This window comes from Erinaceus europaeus, chromosome 21 (genome assembly GCF_950295315.1).
Source record: "Erinaceus europaeus chromosome 21, mEriEur2.1, whole genome shotgun sequence".
In the NCBI taxonomy this organism is placed as follows: domain Eukaryota; kingdom Metazoa; phylum Chordata; class Mammalia; order Eulipotyphla; family Erinaceidae; genus Erinaceus; species Erinaceus europaeus.
In genome coordinates, this window is record NC_080182.1 from 42,912,909 (window position 1) to 42,938,077 (window position 25,169).

At 56.0% G+C, this 25,169-nt stretch overlaps 1 protein-coding gene across 1 annotated transcript in view; it reads right to left on the reverse strand.

The window, feature by feature from the left end:
* Window positions 1–3,132: 3,132 nt before the first annotated feature.
* Window positions 3,133–25,169, reverse strand: part of LOC132535240 (uncharacterized) — a 66,711-nt gene continuing 44,674 nt past the window's right edge. Inside the window, exons 19-33 of the mRNA XM_060180224.1 lie at window positions 24,016–24,075; window positions 21,920–22,102; window positions 21,474–21,638; window positions 21,102–21,131; window positions 19,230–19,424; window positions 19,005–19,052; window positions 18,107–18,208; window positions 16,055–16,249; window positions 15,830–15,877; window positions 14,932–15,033; window positions 12,881–13,075; window positions 12,656–12,703; window positions 11,758–11,859; window positions 4,051–4,173; window positions 3,133–3,150 (exon numbers count right to left, since the gene is read on the reverse strand). Coding sequence (XP_060036207.1) covers window positions 3,133–3,150; window positions 4,051–4,173; window positions 11,758–11,859; window positions 12,656–12,703; window positions 12,881–13,075; window positions 14,932–15,033; window positions 15,830–15,877; window positions 16,055–16,249; window positions 18,107–18,208; window positions 19,005–19,052; window positions 19,230–19,424; window positions 21,102–21,131; window positions 21,474–21,638; window positions 21,920–22,102; window positions 24,016–24,075 — 1,614 coding nt within the window. The remainder of the gene's footprint in view (window positions 3,151–4,050; window positions 4,174–11,757; window positions 11,860–12,655; window positions 12,704–12,880; window positions 13,076–14,931; window positions 15,034–15,829; window positions 15,878–16,054; window positions 16,250–18,106; window positions 18,209–19,004; window positions 19,053–19,229; window positions 19,425–21,101; window positions 21,132–21,473; window positions 21,639–21,919; window positions 22,103–24,015; window positions 24,076–25,169) is intronic.

A 25,169-nucleotide genomic window follows, 5' to 3' on the forward strand; every position in this document is an offset into this window, starting at 1 on the left:
CTTACACCAGGGGGACATACACCATGGGGGACATACACCAGGGGGATATACACCGGGGGGACATACAAGGCGGGGACACACACCGGGGTAAAATACACCGGCGGGGACATACACCGGAGGGACATACACTGGGGGACATACACCGGGGGACATACACCGTGGGGGATATTATCCAGGGAAACATAAACTGGGGGTAATTGCACTGGGGGTACATACACTGGGGGGACATACACCGGGGGACATACAACGGGGGGACATACACCAGGGGGACATAAACAGGGGGTAAATACACTGGTGGGGACATACACTGGGGACATACACTGGGGGTAAATACATGGGCTGGGACACACACCGGGGGGACATACACCGGGGTGAACATACACCGGGGTGACATACACCAGGGAGACATACACCGGGGGGACATACACCGGGGTGACATGGAACGGGGGACATACAACGGGGGGACATACACCGAGGGACATACACTGGGAGGGACATACACCGGGGGGACATAGACTGGGGGAACATACACTGGGGGGAGGACCACTGGGGTGAGATACATCAGGAGAAGATACACCGGGGGGACATACAACAGGAGGATATACACCGGCGGGACATACACCGTGGGGACATTCACCAGGGGGACATATTCCGGGGGTAAATAAACCTGGGGGACATACACCAGGGGTAAATACAATGGGGGGACATACACCGGGGGTAAAAACAACGAGGGGACATACACCGGTGGGGAAATACACTGGGGGTCATACACTGGGGGACATACCCAGGGGGGACATACACTGGGAGACATACACCGGGGGACATACACTGGGGGGGACATACACTGGGGGCACATACACCGGGGGTAAATAAAACGGTGGGACATACACCAAGGAGACATTCAACAGGGGGACATACACTGGTGGACATACACCAGGGGGCATAAACCGGGGATATATACATGGGCGGGGGGACACACACTGGGGAAACATACACTGGGGGGGGATATACACCAAGGGAACATACACCGGGGAGACATACACTGAAGGTATATAGACGGGGGAACATACACCGGGGGAAGTACACCGGGGGTACATACACCGGGGGAAGTACACCGGGGGTACATACAACGGGGGGACATACAACAGGGGACATACACCTGGGGGACATACACCAGGGGGACATACACCACGGGACATACACAATGGGGACATACAACGTGGGACATACACCATTTGTACATATACCGGGGGTAAATACACCAGGGGTAAATACACCCTTGGGACATACACCGGGGGGCATACGCCGGAGGGAAATACACCGGGGGACATACACCGGGAGGACAAACACCAGGGGACATACACCGGGGGAAAATACACAGGGGGGACATACACCAGTGGGACATACCTGGGGGGTCATACACCGGGGGGACATACACCAGGGAAATACACTGGGGGGACATACACTGTGGAGACATACATCGTGGGGACATAGACCTGGGGGACATACAAAGTGGGGAACATACACTGGGGGGACATAAACCGGGGTGGACATACACGGGGGGTATATACACCGGGAGGATATACACCGGGGGGAAATACAACAGGGGAACATACACCGGGGGAAATAACCCGAGGGGACATACACCGGGTGGACATAAAACGGGGGTAAATATGCTGGGGTAGACAAACACCGGGGGGAAATACACCGGGGGACATACACTGGGGGACATACACCAGGGAGGACATACACCTGGGGATATAGACCGGGGGAAATACACCAGAGGGACATACACCAGGGGACATTCACCGGGGGTAAATACACCAGGGGGACATATACCGGGGGACATACACCTGAGGACACACCCTGGGAGGACATACACCGGGGGGACATATCCGGGGGACATACACCGGGGGGGACATACACCAGGGGATATACACCGGGGGGACATACACCGGAGGAACATACACCGGGGGGACATACACCGGAGGGACATACAATGGGGGACATTCATCAGGGGGGACATACACCAGGGGATCATATACCGTGTGTAAATACACCGGGGGGGGGACATACACTGGGAGGACATACACCGGGGGGACGTACACCGAGGGACTTACACCAGGGGTAAATACACAGGGAGGACATACACCGGGGAAACATACACCGGGGGGACATACACCGGGAGACATACACTGGGAGGGACGTACACCGGGGAGAAATACACCAGTGGAACATACACCGGGGGGACATACGCCGGAGGGGACATAAACGGGGGGGACATACACCAAGGGTATATACGCCGGAGGGACATACACCGGGGGGGACATACTCCGGGGGGACATACACTGGGAGTTAATACACTGGGAATTCACCGGGGGTCAATACACCAGGGGGACATACACCAGGGTGATATACACCTGGGGGACATACACCGGGGTGACTTACACCAGGGGGACAAACACCGGGGGGGACATACACCAGGGGGATCTACACCGAGGGGAACATACACCGGGGGACATAAACGGGGGACATATACACCGGGGGGACATACACAGGGAGACATACACCGGGGTAAGTACACCGGGGTGACATACACCTGGGGACATACACCGAGGGGTTATACAGCTGGGGGAAATACACGGGTGAGGACATACACCGGGGGAACATACACCGGGGGGACAAACACCAGGGGACATACACCGGGGGGGACATACACGGGGGGGACATACACCAGAGGGACATACACCGGGGGGTCATACACTGGGGGACATATATGGGGGGATATACACTGGGGGGGACATACACCAGGGTGACATACACTGGGGTTAAATACAACAGGCGGACATACACCGAGGGGATATACACCGGGTGGACATAAAACGGGGGTAAATACACTGAGGGGGACAAACACCAGGGGGAAATACACCGGGGGACATACACTGGGGGGACATACACCAGGGAGGACATACACCGGGAGACATACACCGGGGGAAATACACCAGGGGGACATACACCAGGGGACATTCACTGGGGGTAAATACACCGGGGGGACATACACCGGGGGGACATACACCGGGGGAACATACACCTTGGGGACATACACCGAGGCTAAATACACTAGGGGATTATTCACCGGGCGAACATATACTGTGGGGGACAAACACCGGGGGGGACATACACAGGATGGACATACACCGGGGAGGGCATACACTTTGGGGACATACACCGGGAGTAAATACACCAGGGGGACATACACCGGGGGACATACACCCAGGGGACATACACCGGGGGGAATACACCTGAGGACACACCCTGGGAGGATATACACTGGGGGACATCTCAGGGGGGACATACACCGGGGGGACATACACTGGGGGATATACACCGGGGGGGACATACACCAGAGGGACATACACCGTGGGGACATACACCAGAGGGACATACAATGGGGAACATACATCAGGGGGGACAACACCGGGAGTAAATACACCGGGGGTAAATAAACCTGAGGGACATACACCTGGGGGACATAAAACAGCTGGACATACACCGGGGGGACATACACATGGCAGACATATACCGGGGGACATACACCGGGAACATACACCGGGGGTAAATACACCGAGGGAGATACTGGAGACATACACCGGTGGTGACCTACACTGGGGGGACATAACCCGGAAACATACACCGGGGGTAAATACACCGGGGGGAGATACACCGGGGGGGTAATACACCAGGGGGACATACACTGGGGGTACATACACCGCGGGGGACATACACCAGTGTGACACACACCGGGGGACATACAACTGAGGTAAATGCACTAGGAGTAAATAAACCGGGGGTAAATACACCGGGGGGACGTACACCGTGGTGGACATACAACAGGGGGACATACTCCTGGATACATACACTGAGGGTAAATACACCGGAGGTAATACTCCATAGGGACTTACACCGCGGTAAATACACCAGGGGAACATACACCGGGGGGACATACACTGGGGGGACATACACCGGGGGGACATACACCGGGGGACATACACTGTGGGCGACGTACACCGGGGGGATATACACCCGGGGGACATACACCAGGGGGACATACACCGGGGTGACATACACCAGGAGTAAATACAGCGGGGGAGACATACACCGGGGGGACATACACTGTGGGGATATACACTGGGGGACATAGACTGGGGGGGACATAAACCGGGTGGACATACACCGGGGGATATAGACCAGGGGTACATACACCTGGGACATACATCGGGGGTAAATACACCGGGGAGGACATAAACTGGGGGTAAATACACCAGGGTTAAATACACCGGGGGGAAATACACCGGGGGGACATACACCGTGGGACATACACCGGGGGGACATACACATGGGGACATACACCAGGGGGAACATACACATGGGGACATACACCGGGGGACATACACCAGGGGGAATTACAATGGGGGGACATACACCGGGGGAACATACACCAAGGGGGCATACACTGGGGGGGACATACACCAGGGGGACATACACCAGGGTGACATTCACCGTGGACATACACTGGGGGACATACACTGGGGGTAAATACACGGGGGGACATACACAGGGAGGACATTTACACGGGCTCATTCACCAGGGGGACATACACCGGGTGCACATACACCGGGGGGGAACATAAACCGGGGGGTCATACACCGGGGATAAATACACTGGGGGTAAAAACACCAGGGGGACATACACCAGCGGGACATACACTGGGGGACATAACTGAGGGACAATACGCCGAGGGGACATAGACCGTGTGACATACACTGGGGGGACTTACACCGGGGGGACATACACCGGGGGGACATACACCGGGGATAAATACACAGGTGGAACATACAACAGGGGGACATACACCGGGGGGACATACACGGGGGTTAAATACACCGGGGGTAAATACACTGGGGGGACATATACCGGTAATAAATACGCCGGGGGTAAATAGACCGGTGGGAAACACACCGGGGGTCATTCACCGGGGAACATACACCGGGGGGACCTATACCCAGGGAACATACACCAGGGGACATACACAGGGGCTCATATACCGGGGGGATATAAACCGGGGGACATACACTGGGCGGACATACACTGGGGGGAACATACACTGGGGGATATGCAACGGGGGGATATAAAATGGGGGACATACACCAGGGGGACATACACCGGGGTTAAATACACCGGGGGTAAATAAACCAGGGGTATATACACCACCAGCACATACAACGGAGGAACATACACCAGGGAGACATTCGCTTGGGGGACATACACCACAGGGGGAATACACCGGGGGGACATACACAGTGGGTGAATACACCTGGTGGACTTACACCGGGGGACATACACCGGGGGGACATACACCAGGGGGACATACACTGGGAGTAAATACACCAGGGGTAAATACACCAGTGGGACACACACCGGGGGGACATACAACAGGGGTCATACACCGGGGGTAAATACACCGGGGGCACATGTCTTGGGGGGACATACACCGGGGGGACATACACTGGGGGACATACACCGAGGGTAAATACACCGGGGGTAAATAAATTGGGGGGACATACACAAGGGGTAAATACACATGAGAAAATACAGAAGGGGGACATATACCGGGAGGACATACACCACAGGACATACACCGGGGAAACATACACCGGGGGGATATAGACCGGGGGTACATACACCTGGGGACATACACTGGGGTAAATACACCGGGTTAAATACACGGGGTGACATTAACTGGGGGTAAATACACCGGGGTTAAATACACCAGGGGGCATACACCGGGGGGACATACACCGGGGGACATACACTGGGGGGACATACACCGGAGGACATACACCAGGGGGACATACACTGGTGGGGCATTTTCCGGGGGTAAATACACTGGGGGCACATACACCAGGGGGGCATAAACCGGGGGTATATACAACAGGAGACATACACCGGGTGGTAAATACACCGGGTGGATACACACCGGGGGGTCATTCACCAGGGGACATACACCGGGGGGACATACACCAGGGGGCCATACACCGGGTGGACATACAATGGGGGTAAATACACCGGGGGACATACACAGGGGAGACATAAACCGGCGGGGATAACACTGGGGGACATAGACCTTGGGACATACACTGGGGGGAAATACACTGGGGGGACATACACTGGGGGACATACACCGAGGGTAAATACACCGGGGGTAAATAAATTGGGGGGACATACACAGGGGGTAAATACACATGAGAAAATACAGAAGGGGGACATACACCGGGAAGACATACACCACGGGACATACACTGGGGAAACATACACCGGGGGAACATACACCGGGGGGATATAGACCGGGGGTACATACACCTGGGGACATACACCGGGGGTAAATACACCGGGGGTAAATACACGGGGTGACATTAACTGGGGGTAAATACACCGGGGTTAAATACACCGGGGGGCATACACTGGGGGGACATACACCAGGGGACATACACCGGGGGACATACACCAGGGGGACATACAGCAGGGGGACATACACTGGTGGGACATTAACCAGGGGTAAATACACCAGGGGCACATACACCAGGGGGGCATAAACCGGGGGGATATTCAACAGGAGACATACACCGGGGGGCCATACTCCATGGGACATACAGCAGGGAGACCTACACCGGGGGGACATACACCGGGGGACATACACTGTGGGACATGCACTGGGGGTAAATACACCAGGGGGACATAACCAGGGGACATACACTGGGGGGACATACACCGGGGGACATACCCCGGGGGGCCATACACCTGGGGTACATACACCAGGGGGACATACACCAGGGGACATACACTAGGGGAACATACAAAGGGGGGAAATACACTGGGGGGACATAAACCGGTTGGACATACACTAGGTGTAAATACACCGGGAGGACATCCACCGGGGGGACATTCACCGGGGGACATACACCGGGGGGACTTACAGCAGGTGGACATCCACCGGGGGACATCCACCGGAGGGGTACATACACCAGGGGGACATACACTCTGGGGACATACACCGGGGGACATACACCGGGGGTAAAGTCACCGGGGGTAAATACTAGGGGGGACATACACCGGGGGACATCCACCGGAGGGGTACATACACCAGGGGGACATACACTCTGGGGACATACACCGGGGGACATACACCGGGGGTAAAGTCACCGGGGGTAAATACTAGGGGGGACATACACCGGGGGACATACACATGGGCAGACATACACCGAGGGGACATAAACCGGGGGGACATACAACAGGGGTACATACATTGGGGGGACATACACCAGGGAGACATACACCGGGGGTAAAACAACGGGGATAAATACACTGGGGTGACATACACCGGGTGTAAATACACCTGGGGTAAATACTCCAGTGGGACATACAACGGGGGGACATACACCAGGAGAACATACACCGGGGGGACATACACTAGTGGGACATACACTGGGGGGGACATACACTGGGGGGACATACACCGTGGCACATACACCAGGAGGTAAATAAACTAGGGGTAAATACACCTGGGGGACATACACCGGGGGCTTATATTCCAGGGGGACATACAATGGGGGGGACATACACTGGGGGGACATACACCATGGGGACATAGCCCCGGGTACATACACCAGGGGTAAATACACCGGGGATAAAAACACTGGGGTGACATACACCGGGGGGAAATACAAAGCGGGGACATACACTGGGGGGACATACACCGGGGGGGGACATACATCAGGGGTAAATACACCGGGAGGACTTACACCGGGGGACATACACCAGGAGTAAAGTCACTGGTGGCAAATACACCAGGGGAACATACACCGGGGGACATACACCGAAGGGACAAACACCGGGGGTAAATACACCAGGGGGACATACACTGGGCGGACATACACCAGGGGAACATACCCCGGTGGACATAAACTGGGTTAAATACACCGGGGGTAAATACACCGGGGAAACATACATGGGGGGACATACACCGCGGGCACATACACCAGGGAGACATACAACAGGAGTACATACACCTGGGGGACATACACCGTGGGTAAATACACCGGGGGGGACAGAAACCAGTAGGACATACACTGGGGGGACATACACCGGGGGGCACATACACCTGGGGGACATATACCAGTGGGACATACAATGGGGGGCCATACAACGGGGGGACATACACCAGGAGTAAATACACCGGGGGTAAATACACCGGTGGGACATACATCGGGGGGACATACAACAGGGGGACATACACTGGGGGGAAATACACCGGGGGGACATACATCGGGGACTCATATACCGGGGTGACATAATCAGGGGGACATACACTGGGGGGACATACACTGGGGGGAGATACACCGGTGGACATACTCCAGGGATACATACACCATGGTAAATACACCAAGGGGACATATACCAGAGGCTCATACACCGGGGGGAAATACACCAGGGGGGACATACACCTGGGGACATACACCGGGGGGAACATACATGGAGAGGAACATACACCAGGGGGACATACACTGTGGGGACATACACCAGGGGGACATTCCCCGGGGGGCATACACCGGGGTTAAATACACCGGGGTAAATACACCGGGGGGACCTACTCCGGGGGTACATATGCCGTGGGCACATACACCGGGGGGATATACACCGGGAGTAAATACACCAGGGGTAAATACACCGGTGGGACATACATTGGGGGACATACAACAGGGGTACATACACCGGTAGAACATACACTGGGCGGAGATACACCGGGGGACTTACACTGGGGATACATACACCAGGGGTAAAAACACCGGTGGGACATACATAGGGGGTAAATACACCGGGGGTAAATATACTGGGGGGACATACACCAGGGGGACATACATTAGGGGCTCATACACCGGGGGGACATACACCGGGGGGACATACACCAGGGGGACATACACTGGGGGGACATACACCGGTAGGACATACACCAGGTGGTAAATAAACCAGGGGTAAATACACCTGGGGGACATACACCGGGTGCTCATACACTGGGGGCACACACACTGAGGGGAACATATACCAGGGGGACATACACTGGGAGTAAATAACCGGGGGTAAATACACCAGTGGGACATACACCTGGGGGACATAAAAGAGTGGGACATACACCAGGCGGACATACACCGGGGGCTCATACACCAGGGGGACATATACCAGTGGGACATACACCAGGGGGACATAAAACAGTGGGACATACACCAGGGGGACATACACTGGGGGCTCAAACACCAGGGAGACATACACCGGGGGTAAAGTCACTGGGGGCAAATATACCGGTGGAACATACACCGGGGGACATACACCGGGGGGACATACACCGAGGGGACATAAACCGGGGGGCATACACCGGGGTAGAACCACCAGGGGGACATACACCGGGGGGGACATACACCGGGGGGACATATACCGGTGGGACATACACTGGGGGGACATACAACGGGGGGACATACACCGGGGGGACATACCCCGGGGTACATACACCGGGGGCACATACACCGGGAGTAAATACACTGGGGGTAAATACACCGGTGGGACATACATCGGGGGGACATACAACAAGGGGCATACACCGGGGTGACATACACCATGGGGACATACATCAGGGGCTCATACACCAGGGGGACATAATCGGGGGGACATACACCGAGGGGACATACACTGGGGTAGATACACCGTGGGACATACACCAGGGATACATACACCGGGGGACTAAACTGAGGGGACATACACTGGGGGACATAGACCGTGTGACATACACCAGGGGTCATACACTGGGAGGACTTACACTGGGGGAACATACACCGGGGATAAATACACAAGTGGGATATACAACAGGGGGATATACACCGGGGGGACATACACCAGGGGCACATACAACGGGGTTAAATACACCGGGGGTAAATACACCGGGGGGACATACACTCGGGGGACATACACTGGGGGGACATACACCGTGAGGATATACAACGAGGGGACATACACAGGGGGGGAAATACTCCAGGGGGACATACAACGGGGGGACATACCCTGGGTGGATATACACCAGAGGGACATACACCGGAGGACATACAACGGGGGGGGGGGACATAAAGCATGGGACATACACCAAGGGACATACACCGGGGTGACATACACCGGGGGGACATATCCAGGGTCATAAACACCTGGGGGACATACACTGGGGGCACATACCCCGGGCGGTATACACTGGGGGGGACTTACACTAGGGGGATATACACTGGGGGGACATACTGGGGGACATACACCGGGGGTAAATACACCGGGGGTAAAAAAAAACCGGGAGAACATAGACCGGGGGAAATACTCCAGGGGGCAATACACCGAGGGGACATACACCGGGGGGACATACACTGGGGGACATGCACCAGGGGTAAATACACCACGGGTAAATGGAATGGGAGGACATACACCGGGGGACATACTCCGGGGGGACATACACCGGGGGAGACATACACTGGGGGGACATACACTCGGGGGACATACACTGGGGGGACACACACCTTGGGGACATACAACAGGGGACATACACTCTGGGGACATACACCGGGTGGACATACACCAGGGGGACATACACTGGGGGTAAACATACCGGGGGTACATACACCGGTGGGACATACACCATGGGTAAATACACCGGAGGGAAATAAAGCAGGGGGGCATAAACCGGGGGGATATTCACCGGGAGACATACACCGTGGGGACATACACCAGGGGTCATACATCGGGGACAGCTACACCAGGGGGACATACACCGGGGCACATACAACGGGGTACATACACCGGGTGTACATACACCAGGGGGGCATAAACTGTGGGGACATACATCGGGAGACATACACCAGAGGGGACATAAACCCAGAGGACATACACCAGGGGGACATACACCAGAGGGACATACACCAGGGGACATACACCAGGGGGACATACACCGGAGGGACATACACCGGGTTGACATACACCAGGGGGACATACACTGGGGGTAAATACACCGGGGGGGCATAAACCGGCGGGGATATACATGGGGGACATAGACCGTGGGACATACAACGGGGGGACATACACCGGGGATAAATACACCGGGGGACATACATCGGTGGTAAATACACCGGGGGGACACACACCGGGGGTAAATACACCAGGGGGACATAAACCAGGGGGACATACACCAGCGGGATATACACCGGGGTGACATACACCGGGGGGACTTACAGCAGGGGGACATACAGGGAGGGAAATACACCGGGGGAGACATAACACCGGGTGGACATACACCGGGGGAAATACACCGGGGTACATACTCTGGGGGTAACTACACAGGGAGTAAATACACCGGGGGGACATACACCGGCGGACATACCCCGGGGGGAATACACCGATAGGACATACACCGGGGAGACATACACCGGGGAGAAATACACCGGCGGTAAATACACCGGGGGGGGGGATATACACCATGGAAAATACACCGGGGGTAAATACACCGGGGACACACCGGTGGGACATACAACGGGGGGACATACACCAAGGAAACATATATTGGGGGACATACACCGGGGGTAAATACACCAGGGGGACATTAACCAGGGGTAAATATACCGGGGATAAATACAGCGGGGAGACATACACCAAAGGGACATACACCGCCAGGACATACACTGAGGGGCATACACCGGGCGGGACATACACCGGAGGGACATACTGCAAGGGGACATACACCGGGGAACATACACAGGGGTAAATACACTGGGGGTAAATAGACCGGGGGGACACCCACCGGGTGGACATACACCGAGGGAACATATAATGGGGGACATACGCTGGGGGCACATACACAGGGGGGAAAAACACTGGGGGGGACATACACCGGGTGGACATACACCGGGGGGACATAGACCATGGAACATACACCAGGGGGACATACATCCAGGGGACATACACCGGGGGAGCATGCACCGGGGGACATACACCGGGGGACATACACTGGGGGACATACATCAGTGGTAAATCCACTGGGGGGACATACACTGGGGGGACATACACCGGGGGTAAATACACTGGGGGTAAATACATCAGGAGGAAATACACCGGGGGACATACACCAGGGGGACATACACTGGTGGTAAATACACTCGGGGACATACACCAGGGACATACACAGGGGGGACATACACTGGGGGGGACATGTACCGGGGGGACATATACCAGGGGGACATACACGGGGGACATCCACCGGGGGTAAATACACCGGTGGGACATACACCGGGGGTCATGCACAGGGGGGGCATACACCAGAGACATACACCAGGGGGACATACACAAGGGGGACATACACCGGAGGACATACACCGGGGGGACATACACCGGAGGACATACACCGTGGGGACATACAATGGGGGGACATACACCGTGGGGACATACACTGGGGGGTAAATACACCGGGGGACATACACCGGGGGAACATACACCGGGGGGGGACATACACCAGGGGACATACACCGGTGCGGACATACACCGGAGGGACATACACCGGCGGGTCATACACCTGGCGGACATACACCGGAGGGATATACAATGGAGGTTAATAAACCGGGGGGACATACACCGGGGGGACATACATGGGCGGGACATACACTGAGGAACATACACCGGGGGTAAATACACGGGATGGACTTACAACGGGGTGACATACATCGGCGGCACATACACGGGGGGGACATACACCATTGGGCACATACACCGGGGGTACATACACCGTGGACATACACCGGGGGTAAATACACTGGGGGAAATAAACCAGGGGAACATACACTGCGGGGACATACACCGGCAGGACATACCCCGGGGGGACAAATACCAGGAGGAATACACCGCAGGAGACATACAACGGGGTGACATACACCGGTGGGAACATACACTGGGGGGACATACACCAGGAGGACATACACTGGGGGGACATACACTGGGGTAAAAACACCGGGGGGACATTCACCAGAGGGACATACACCAGGGGGATATACAACGAGAGGATATACATTGGGGGGACATGCACCGGGGACATACACCGGGGGAGACATAAACCGGGGGGAAATACACCATGGGGACATACACTGGGGACATATACCGAGGGAACATACACCGGGGCAAATACACCGGGGGGGACATACAACGGGGAGACATACACCGGAGGGACATACACCGGAGTGACATAACCAGCGGGACATCCACCAGGATGAATACACGAGGGGTAAAAACACCGGGAGGGACATACAACGGGGGTACATACACTGGGGAGACATACACCAGGGGTAAATACACCGGGGGGAGATACACCCGGGTAAATACACCAGGGGGGGACATACACCGGGGGAAGATACACCAGGGGACATACACCAGGGGCACATACACCAGGGGTACATACACCGAGGGGGAAATACACCGAGGAAACATACACCAGAGAGACATACACCGGGAAACATACATGGGGGGATATACACCAGGGGTAAATAAACCGGGGATAAATACAACGGGGTAAATACACCGGGGGGACATACCCTGGGGGGACTAATACCGGAGGCACATACACAGGGGGACATACCCCAGGGGGACATACACTAGGGGGAAATACACCAGGGGTAAATACACTGGGGGTAAATACACCGGGGGTAAATACACCGAGGGGACATACACTGGGGGGTTCGTACAATGGGAAGAAATACACCAGGGGGACATACACCAGGGTACATACACCGGGAGGACTTACACCAGGAGGACATACACTGGGGGGGACATACAATGGAGGGACATACACCCTGGGACATACACCGGGGGGACATAACCTGGTGGGGCATACAACTGGGATACTTACACCAGGGGGACATACACAGGGGGGACATACACTGGGGTACATACACCAGGGGGACATAAACCAAGGAGACAAACACCGGGGTGACATACACCGGGGGGACTAACACCAGGGGGACATACACTGGGGGACATACACCAGGGATAAATACACCGGGGGGAGATACACCTGGGTAACTACACCAGGGGGGCACATACACCGGGGGAAAATACACCAGGGGACATACACCAGGGGTACATACACCGAGGGGGAAATACACCGAGGAAACATACACCAGAGAGACATACACCGGGGAACATACACGGGGGGATATACACCATGGGTAAATAAACCGAGGGAAAATACACCGGGGGTAAATACACTGGGGGTACATACCCTGGGGGGACATACACCGGAGGCACATACACTGGGGGACATACACCAGGGGTAAATACACCGGGGGTAAATACACTGGGGGACATACACTGGGGGAGATACACCGGGGGGACATACACCAGGAGGACATATACCGGGGGACATACACCTGGAGGACATACACCAGGCGGACATACACTGGGAGTAAATACACCGGGGGTAAATACAGCGGGGGGACATACAATAGGGGGAGATACACTGGGGGGACATACACCAGGGGGACATACACTGGGGGACATACACCAGGGGACATACCCCGGGGGGAATACACCGATAGGACATACACCGGGGAGACATACACCGGGGAGAAATACACCGGCGGTAAATACACCGGGGGGGGGGATATACACCATGGAAAATACACCGGGGGTAAATACACCGGGGACACACCGGTGGGACATACAACGGGGGGACATACACCAAGGAAACATATATTGGGGGACATACACCGGGGGTAAATACACCAGGGGGACATTAACCAGGGGTAAATATACCGGGGATAAATACAGCGGGGAGACATACACCAAAGGGACATACACCGCCAGGACATACACTGAGGGGCATACACCGGGCGGGACATACACCGGAGGGACATACTGCAAGGGGACATACACCGGGGAACATACACAGGGGTAAATACACTGGGGGTAAATAGACCGGGGGGACACCCACCGGGTGGACATACACCGAGGGAACATATAATGGGGGACATACGCTGGGGGCACATACACAGGGGGGAAAAACACTGGGGGGGACATACACCGGGTGGACATACACCGGGGGGACATAGACCATGGAACATACACCAGGGGAACATACATCCAGGGGACATACACCGGGGGAGCATGCACCGGGGGACATACACCGGGGGACATACACTGGGGGACATACATCAGTGGTAAATCCACTGGGGGGACATACACTGGGGGGACATACACCGGGGGTAAATACACTGGGGGTAAATACATCAGGAGGAAATACACCGGGGGACATACACCAGGGGGACATACACTGGTGGTAAATACACTCGGGGACATACACCAGGGACATACACAGGGGGGACATACACTGGGGGGGACATGTACCGGGGGGACATATACCAGGGGGACATACACGGGGGACATCCACCGGGGGTAAATACACCGGTGGGACATACACCGGGGGTCATGCACAGGGGGGGCATACACCAGAGACATACACCAGGGGGACATACACAAGGGGGACATACACCGGAGGACATACACCGGGGGGACATACACCGGAGGACATACACCGTGGGGACATACAATGGGGGGACATACACCGTGGGGACATACACTGGGGGGTAAATACACCGGGGGACATACACCGGGGGAACATACACCGGGGGGGGACATACACCAGGGGACATACACCGGTGCGGACATACACCGGAGGGACATACACCGGCGGGTCATACACCTGGCGGACATACACCGGAGGGATATACAATGGAGGTTAATAAACCGGGGGGACATACACCGGGGGGACATACATGGGCGGGACATACACTGAGGAACATACACCGGGGGTAAATACACGGGATGGACTTACAACGGGGTGACATACATCGGCGGCACATACACGGGGGGGACATACACCATTGGGCACATACACCGGGGGTACATACACCGTGGACATACACCGGGGGTAAATACACTGGGGGAAATAAACCAGGGGAACATACACTGCGGGGACATACACCGGCAGGACATACCCCGGGGGGACAAATACCAGGAGGAATACACCGCAGGAGACATACAACGGGGTGACATACACCGGTGGGAACATACACTGGGGGGACATACACCAGGAGGACATACACTGGGGGGACATACACTGGGGTAAAAACACCGGGGGGACATTCACCAGAGGGACATACACCAGGGGGATATACAACGAGAGGATATACATTGGGGGGACATGCACCGGGGACATACACCGGGGGAGACATAAACCGGGGGGAAATACACCATGGGGACATACACTGGGGACATATACCGAGGGAACATACACCGGGGCAAATACACCGGGGGGGACATACAACGGGGAGACATACACCGGAGGGACATACACCGGAGTGACATAACCAGCGGGACATCCACCAGGATGAATACACGAGGGGTAAAAACACCGGGAGGGACATACAACGGGGGTACATACACTGGGGAGACATACACCAGGGGTAAATACACCGGGGGGAGATACACCCGGGTAAATACACCAGGGGGGGACATACACCGGGGGAAGATACACCAGGGGACATACACCAGGGGCACATACACCAGGGGTACATACACCGAGGGGGAAATACACCGAGGAAACATACACCAGAGAGACATACACCGGGAAACATACATGGGGGGATATACACCAGGGGTAAATAAACCGGGGATAAATACAACGGGGTAAATACACCGGGGGGACATACCCTGGGGGGACTAATACCGGAGGCACATACACAGGGGGACATACCCCAGGGGGACATACACTAGGGGGAAATACACCAGGGGTAAATACACTGGGGGTAAATACACCGGGGGTAAATACACCGAGGGGACATACACTGGGGGGTTCGTACAATGGGAAGAAATACACCAGGGGGACATACACCAGGGTACATACACCGGGAGGACTTACACCAGGAGGACATACACTGGGGGGGACATACAATGGAGGGACATACACCCTGGGACATACACCGGGGGGACATAACCTGGTGGGGCATACAACTGGGATACTTACACCAGGGGGACATACACAGGGGGGACATACACTGGGGTACATACACCAGGGGGACATAAACCAAGGAGACAAACACCGGGGTGACATACACCGGGGGGACTAACACCAGGGGGACATACACTGGGGGACATACACCAGGGATAAATACACCGGGGGGAGATACACCTGGGTAACTACACCAGGGGGGCACATACACCGGGGGAAAATACACCAGGGGACATACACCAGGGGTACATACACCGAGGGGGAAATACACCGAGGAAACATACACCAGAGAGACATACACCGGGGAACATACACGGGGGGATATACACCATGGGTAAATAAACCGAGGGAAAATACACCGGGGGTAAATACACTGGGGGTACATACCCTGGGGGGACATACACCGGAGGCACATACACTGGGGGACATACACCAGGGGTAAATACACCGGGGGTAAATACACTGGGGGACATACACTGGGGGAGATACACCGGGGGGACATACACCAGGAGGACATATACCGGGGGACATACACCTGGAGGACATACACCAGGCGGACATACACTGGGAGTAAATACACCGGGGGTAAATACAGCGGGGGGACATACAATAGGGGGAGATACACTGGGGGGACATACACCAGGGGGACATACACTGGGGGACATACACCAGGGGACATACCCCGGGGGGAATACACCGATAGGACATACACCGGGGAGACATACACCGGGGAGAAATACACCGGCGGTAAATACACCGGGGGGGGGGGATATACACCATGGAAAATACACCGGGGGTAAATACACCGGGGACACACCGGTGGGACATACAACGGGGGGACATACACCAAGGAAACATATATTGGGGGACATACACCGGGGGTAAATACACCAGGGGGACATTAACCAGGGGTAAATATACCGGGGATAAATACAGCGGGGAGACATACACCAAAGGGACATACACCGCCAGGACATACACTGAGGGGCATACACCGGGCGGGACATACACCGGAGGGACATACTGCAAGGGGACATACACCGGGGAACATACACAGGGGTAAATACACTGGGGGTAAATAGACCGGGGGGACACCCACCGGGTGGACATACACCGAGGGAACATATAATGGGGGACATACGCTGGGGGCACATACACAGGGGGGAAAAACACTGGGGGGGACATACACCGGGTGGACATACACCGGGGGGACATAGACCATGGAACATACACCAGGGGAACATACATCCAGGGGACATACACCGGGGGAGCATGCACCGGGGGACATACACCGGGGGACATACACTGGGGGACATACATCAGTGGTAAATCCACTGGGGGGACATACACTGGGGGGACATACACCGGGGGTAAATACACTGGGGGTAAATACATCAGGAGGAAATACACCGGGGGACATACACCAGGGGGACATACACTGGTGGTAAATACACTCGGGGACATACACCAGGGACATACACAGGGGGGACATACACTGGGGGGGACATGTACCGGGGGGACATATACCAGGGGGACATACACGGGGGACATCCACCGGGGGTAAATACACCGGTGGGACATACACCGGGGGTCATGCACAGGGGGGGCATACACCAGAGACATACACCAGGGGGACATACACAAGGGGGACATACACCGGAGGACATACACCGGGGGGACATACACCGGAGGACATACACCGTGGGGACATACAATGGGGGGACATACACCGTGGGGACATACACTGGGGGGTAAATACACCGGGGGACATACACCGGGGGAACATACACCGGGGGGGGACATACACCAGGGGACATACACCGGTGCGGACATACACCGGAGGGACATACACCGGCGGGTCATACACCTGGCGGACATACACCGGAGGGATATACAATGGAGGTTAATAAACCGGGGGGACATACACCGGGGGGACATACATGGGCGGGACATACACTGAGGAACATACACCGGGGGTAAATACACGGGATGGACTTACAACGGGGTGACATACATCGGCGGCACATACACGGGGGGGACATACACCATTGGGCACATACACCGGGGGTACATACACCGTGGACATACACCGGGGGTAAATACACTGGGGGAAATAAACCAGGGGAACATACACTGCGGGGACATACACCGGCAGGACATACCCCGGGGGGACAAATACCAGGAGGAATACACCGCAGGAGACATACAACGGGGTGACATACACCGGTGGGAACATACACTGGGGGGACATACACCAGGAGGACATACACTGGGGGGACATACACTGGGGTAAAAACACCGGGGGGACATTCACCAGAGGGACATACACCAGGGGGATATACAACGAGAGGATATACATTGGGGGGACATGCACCGGGGACATACACCGGGGGAGACATAAACCGGGGGGAAATACACCATGGGGACATACACTGGGGACATATACCGAGGGAACATACACCGGGGCAAATACACCGGGGGGGACATACAACGGGGAGACATACACCGGAGGGACATACACCGGAGTGACATAACCAGCGGGACATCCACCAGGATGAATACACGAGGGGTAAAAACACCGGGAGGGACATACAACGGGGGTACATACACTGGGGAGACATACACCAGGGGTAAATACACCGGGGGGAGATACACCCGGGTAAATACACCAGGGGGGGACATACACCGGGGGAAGATACACCAGGGGACATACACCAGGGGCACATACACCAGGGGTACATACACCGAGGGGGAAATACACCGAGGAAACATACACCAGAGAGACATACACCGGGAAACATACATGGGGGGATATACACCAGGGGTAAATAAACCGGGGATAAATACAACGGGGTAAATACACCGGGGGGACATACCCTGGGGGGACTAATACCGGAGGCACATACACAGGGGGACATACCCCAGGGGGACATACACTAGGGGGAAATACACCAGGGGTAAATACACTGGGGGTAAATACACCGGGGGTAAATACACCGAGGGGACATACACTGGGGGGTTCGTACAATGGGAAGAAATACACCAGGGGGACATACACCAGGGTACATACACCGGGAGGACTTACACCAGGAGGACATACACTGGGGGGGACATACAATGGAGGGACATACACCCTGGGACATACACCGGGGGGACATAACCTGGTGGGGCATACAACTGGGATACTTACACCAGGGGGACATACACAGGGGGGACATACACTGGGGTACATACACCAGGGGGACATAAACCAAGGAGACAAACACCGGGGTGACATACACCGGGGGGACTAACACCAGGGGGACATACACTGGGGGACATACACCAGGGATAAATACACCGGGGGGAGATACACCTGGGTAACTACACCAGGGGGGCACATACACCGGGGGAAAATACACCAGGGGACATACACCAGGGGTACATACACCGAGGGGGAAATACACCGAGGAAACATACACCAGAGAGACATACACCGGGGAACATACACGGGGGGATATACACCATGGGTAAATAAACCGAGGGAAAATACACCGGGGGTAAATACACTGGGGGTACATACCCTGGGGGGACATACACCGGAGGCACATACACTGGGGGACATACACCAGGGGTAAATACACCGGGGGTAAATACACTGGGGGACATACACTGGGGGAGATACACCGGGGGGACATACACCAGGAGGACATATACCGGGGGACATACACCTGGAGGACATACACCAGGCGGACATACACTGGGAGTAAATACACCGGGGGTAAATACAGCGGGGGGACATACAATAGGGGGAGATACACTGGGGGGACATACACCAGGGGGACATACACTGGGGGACATACACCAGGGGACATACCCCGGGGGGGCATACACCTGGGATACCTACACCAGGGGGACATACATCGTGGGGACATACCCCTGGGCGACATACAATGGCGGACATACACTGGGGGGGGACAATCACCAGGGGGAAATACCCCAGGGGGACAAACACCGGAGGGGACATACACCGGGGGGACATACACCAGGGGACATACACCGGGGGGACATACACAGGGGGACATACACCGGTGGGACATAAACCGGGGTAAATACACCAGAAGTAAATACACTGGGGATAAATACACTGGGGGGACATACACCAGGGGACATACAAAGGGGGACATACACCGGGGGAACATACACCGGGGGGACATACACCGGAGGACATACCCCAGTGGGGCATACACCTGGGATACATACACCAGGGGGACATACACCGTGTTGACATACACCAGGGGGTACATACACCGGGGGCGACATACACCATGGGAACATACACCATGGGGACATACACCAGGGTAAATACACCAGAAGTAAATACACGGGGGGGGACATACACCAGGCGGACGTACACCGGCGGGACATACACCGGGGGACATACACCGGGGGACATACCCCAGGGGGCATACACCTGGGATACATACACCAGGAGGACATAAACCGTGGTGACATACACCGGGTGGGACATACACCGGGGGCGACATACACCAGGGGGACATACACCATGGGGACATACCGAGGGGACATACACAGGGGGACATACACCGAAGGGACATACACAGGGGGACATACAACGGGGGGACATACACCTGGGGGACAAACACCGGCGGTAAATACACCAAGGGACATACAGCAGGGGACATACCCTGGGGGGACATACACCTGGGATACCTACACCAGGGGGACATACACCGAGGGGACATACACCGGGGAGACATACACCAGGGTAAATGCAGCCGAAAAAAATACACCGGGAGGGACATCCACCATGGGGACATACACCGGGAGGGGGACATGCACTGGGGGCACATACACCGGGGTGACAAACACCGGGGGGAGATACACCGGGGGGACAAACACCGGGGGGACATAAACCTGGGGGACATATACTGGGAGACATACACCGGGAGGACATATACCAGGGGGACATACACCAGGGGTACATACACCAGGGGGGACATATACTGGGGGGACATACATCGGGGGACATACACTGGGAGTAAATACACCGGGGGGACATACACCATGGGGACATACACCAGGTAAATACACCAGAAGTAAATACACCGGGGGGGACATACACCAGGTGGACGTACACTAGCGGGACATACACCGGGGGACATACACCGGGGGACATACCCCGCGGGGGCATACACCTGGGATACCTACACCAGGGGGACATACACCTTGGTGACATACTCCAGGGGGGACATACACCGGGGTAAATACACCAGAAGTAAATACACCCGGGGGGGACATACACCAGGCTGACGTACACCGGCAGGACATACACTGGGGGACGTACACCGGGGGACAAACCCCGGGGTAAATACACCAGAAGTAAATACACCCGGGGGGACATACACCAGGGGTACATACACCGGGGGTAATTACAACGGGGGGACATACACCGGGAGGACATATACACGGGGGGACACACACCGGGGGGACATACACTGGGGGGGTAAATACACCGGAGGGACATACACCGGGGGGACATACACCGGGGGACATTCACCGGGAGTAAATACACTGTGGGTAAATATACCGGGGGGACATAAACTGGGGGGACATACATCGGGGTGGACATACACTGGGGGGACATACACCGGGGGGACATACACCGGGGGAGACATACACCGCAGGGGACATACACCGGGGGTAAATACACCAGGGGGACATACATTGGGAGGACATACACCGGAGGCACATACACTGGGGGGAATATTCCTCGGGGGGAACATACACCAGGGGGACATACACCTGGGGGACATACACTTGGGGCAAATACACCGGGGGTAGATACATTGGGAGGGACTTACACCGGGGTAAATACACCTGGGGTAAATACACCAGGGTGACATACACCGAGGGAACATACACCAGGGGACATACACTGGGGGAGACATACACCGGGAGGAAATACACCCGGGGGACATACAACTGGGTACATACAATGGGAGGACATACACCAGGGGGACATACACAGGGGGGAACATACAAGGGGGGACATAACTCGGGGGGCATACTGTAGGATACCTACACCAGGGGGACATACACCGTGGGGACATACAAGGGGGAGCATACATCGGGGGACATACACTAGGGGGGACATACACCAGCGGGACATACACCCAGGGGACAAACACCGGGGGTACATACACCAGGGGGACATACACCGGAGGACATACATGGGGGGACATACACTGGGGGTAAATACACCAGGGGTATATACACAGGGGGTAAATACACCAGGGGTAATTACAACTGGGTGACATACACCGGGGGGACATACACCGTGGGGACATACACCGTGGGGGACATACACCGGGGGGACATACACCGGGGGACATACACCGGGGGGGCATACATCTGGTATACCTACACCAGGGGGACATACACTGTGGGGACATACACCGTTGGGACATACACCGAGGGGACATACACCGGGGGACATACACCGGGGATAAATACACCGGGGGGACATACACCAGGGGAACATACACCGGGGTAAATACACCAGAAGTAAATACACCAGGGGGGACATACACCAGGGGGACGTACACCGGGGGGACATACAACGGGTGGACAACCATGGGGGGACAAACACCAGGGGTAAATACACCAGAGGTAATTACAATGGGGTGACATACACCTGGGGGACATACACCGGGTAGACATACAACGGGGGGCAAACACTGAGGGTAAATACATTGGGGGACATACACCTTGGGGACATACACCGGGAGGAAATAAACTGGGGGTAATTACACCGGGGGGACATATACCACAGGCACATACACCGGTGGGACATACACTGCGGGGACATACACCAGGGAGACATACACCTGAGGGACATACACAGGGAGGGACATACACCAGGGGGACATACACCAGGGGGACATACAACGGGCGTATATACACCGTGGGGAAATACACCTGGGGTAAATACACCGTGGATCATACACCGAGGGGACATACACCGGAGGCACATACACCGGGGGGGACATACCCCAGGGGGGGACATACACCATGGGGACATACACCTAGGGGAAATACACAAGGGGTAAAAACACTGGGGGGACTTACACAGGGGGTAAATACACAAGGGGTAAATACATAGGGGGGACATACACCGGGACTAAATACACCGGGTGTAAATACATCGGGGGGAAATACACCGTGGGGACATACACCGGGGGGGACAAACAACACGGGGACATACACTGTTGGGACATACACCTGGGAGACATATACCGGGGGACATACACCAGGTGACATACACCAGGGGTAAATAAACCTGGGGGACATACATTGGGGGACATACACCGGGGTAAATACACCAGAAGTAAATACACCGGGGGGGGATATACACCAGGGGGACGTACACCGGGGACACATAGACTGGGAGGACATACACCAGGGGGGAGATACACCAGGGGACATACACCAGGGGGACATCCACCACGAGGACAAACACCAAGGGACATAAACTGGGGGGATGTACACCGGGGGATATACACCGGGGGACATACACCAGGGGAACATACACCAGGGGGATGTACACGGGGGGGCATACACTGGGGAACATACACCGGGGGACATACCCCGCAGGGGCATACACCTGGGATACCTACACCAGGGGGACATACACCATGGTGACATACACCAGGGGGGATATACACCGGGGGCGACATAGAAGAGGGGGACATACATACACCTGGGGGACAAACACCGGGGGAGACATACACCAGGGGGACATACACTTGGCGACATACACCAGGGGTAATTACACCAGGGGTAATTACACTGGGGGTAAATACACCGTGGGCACATACACGGGGGGACATACACCGGGGGGACATACACCGGGGGGACAAACACCAAGGGGACATACACCATTGGGACATACTCCGGTTGACATACACCGGGGGGACATACA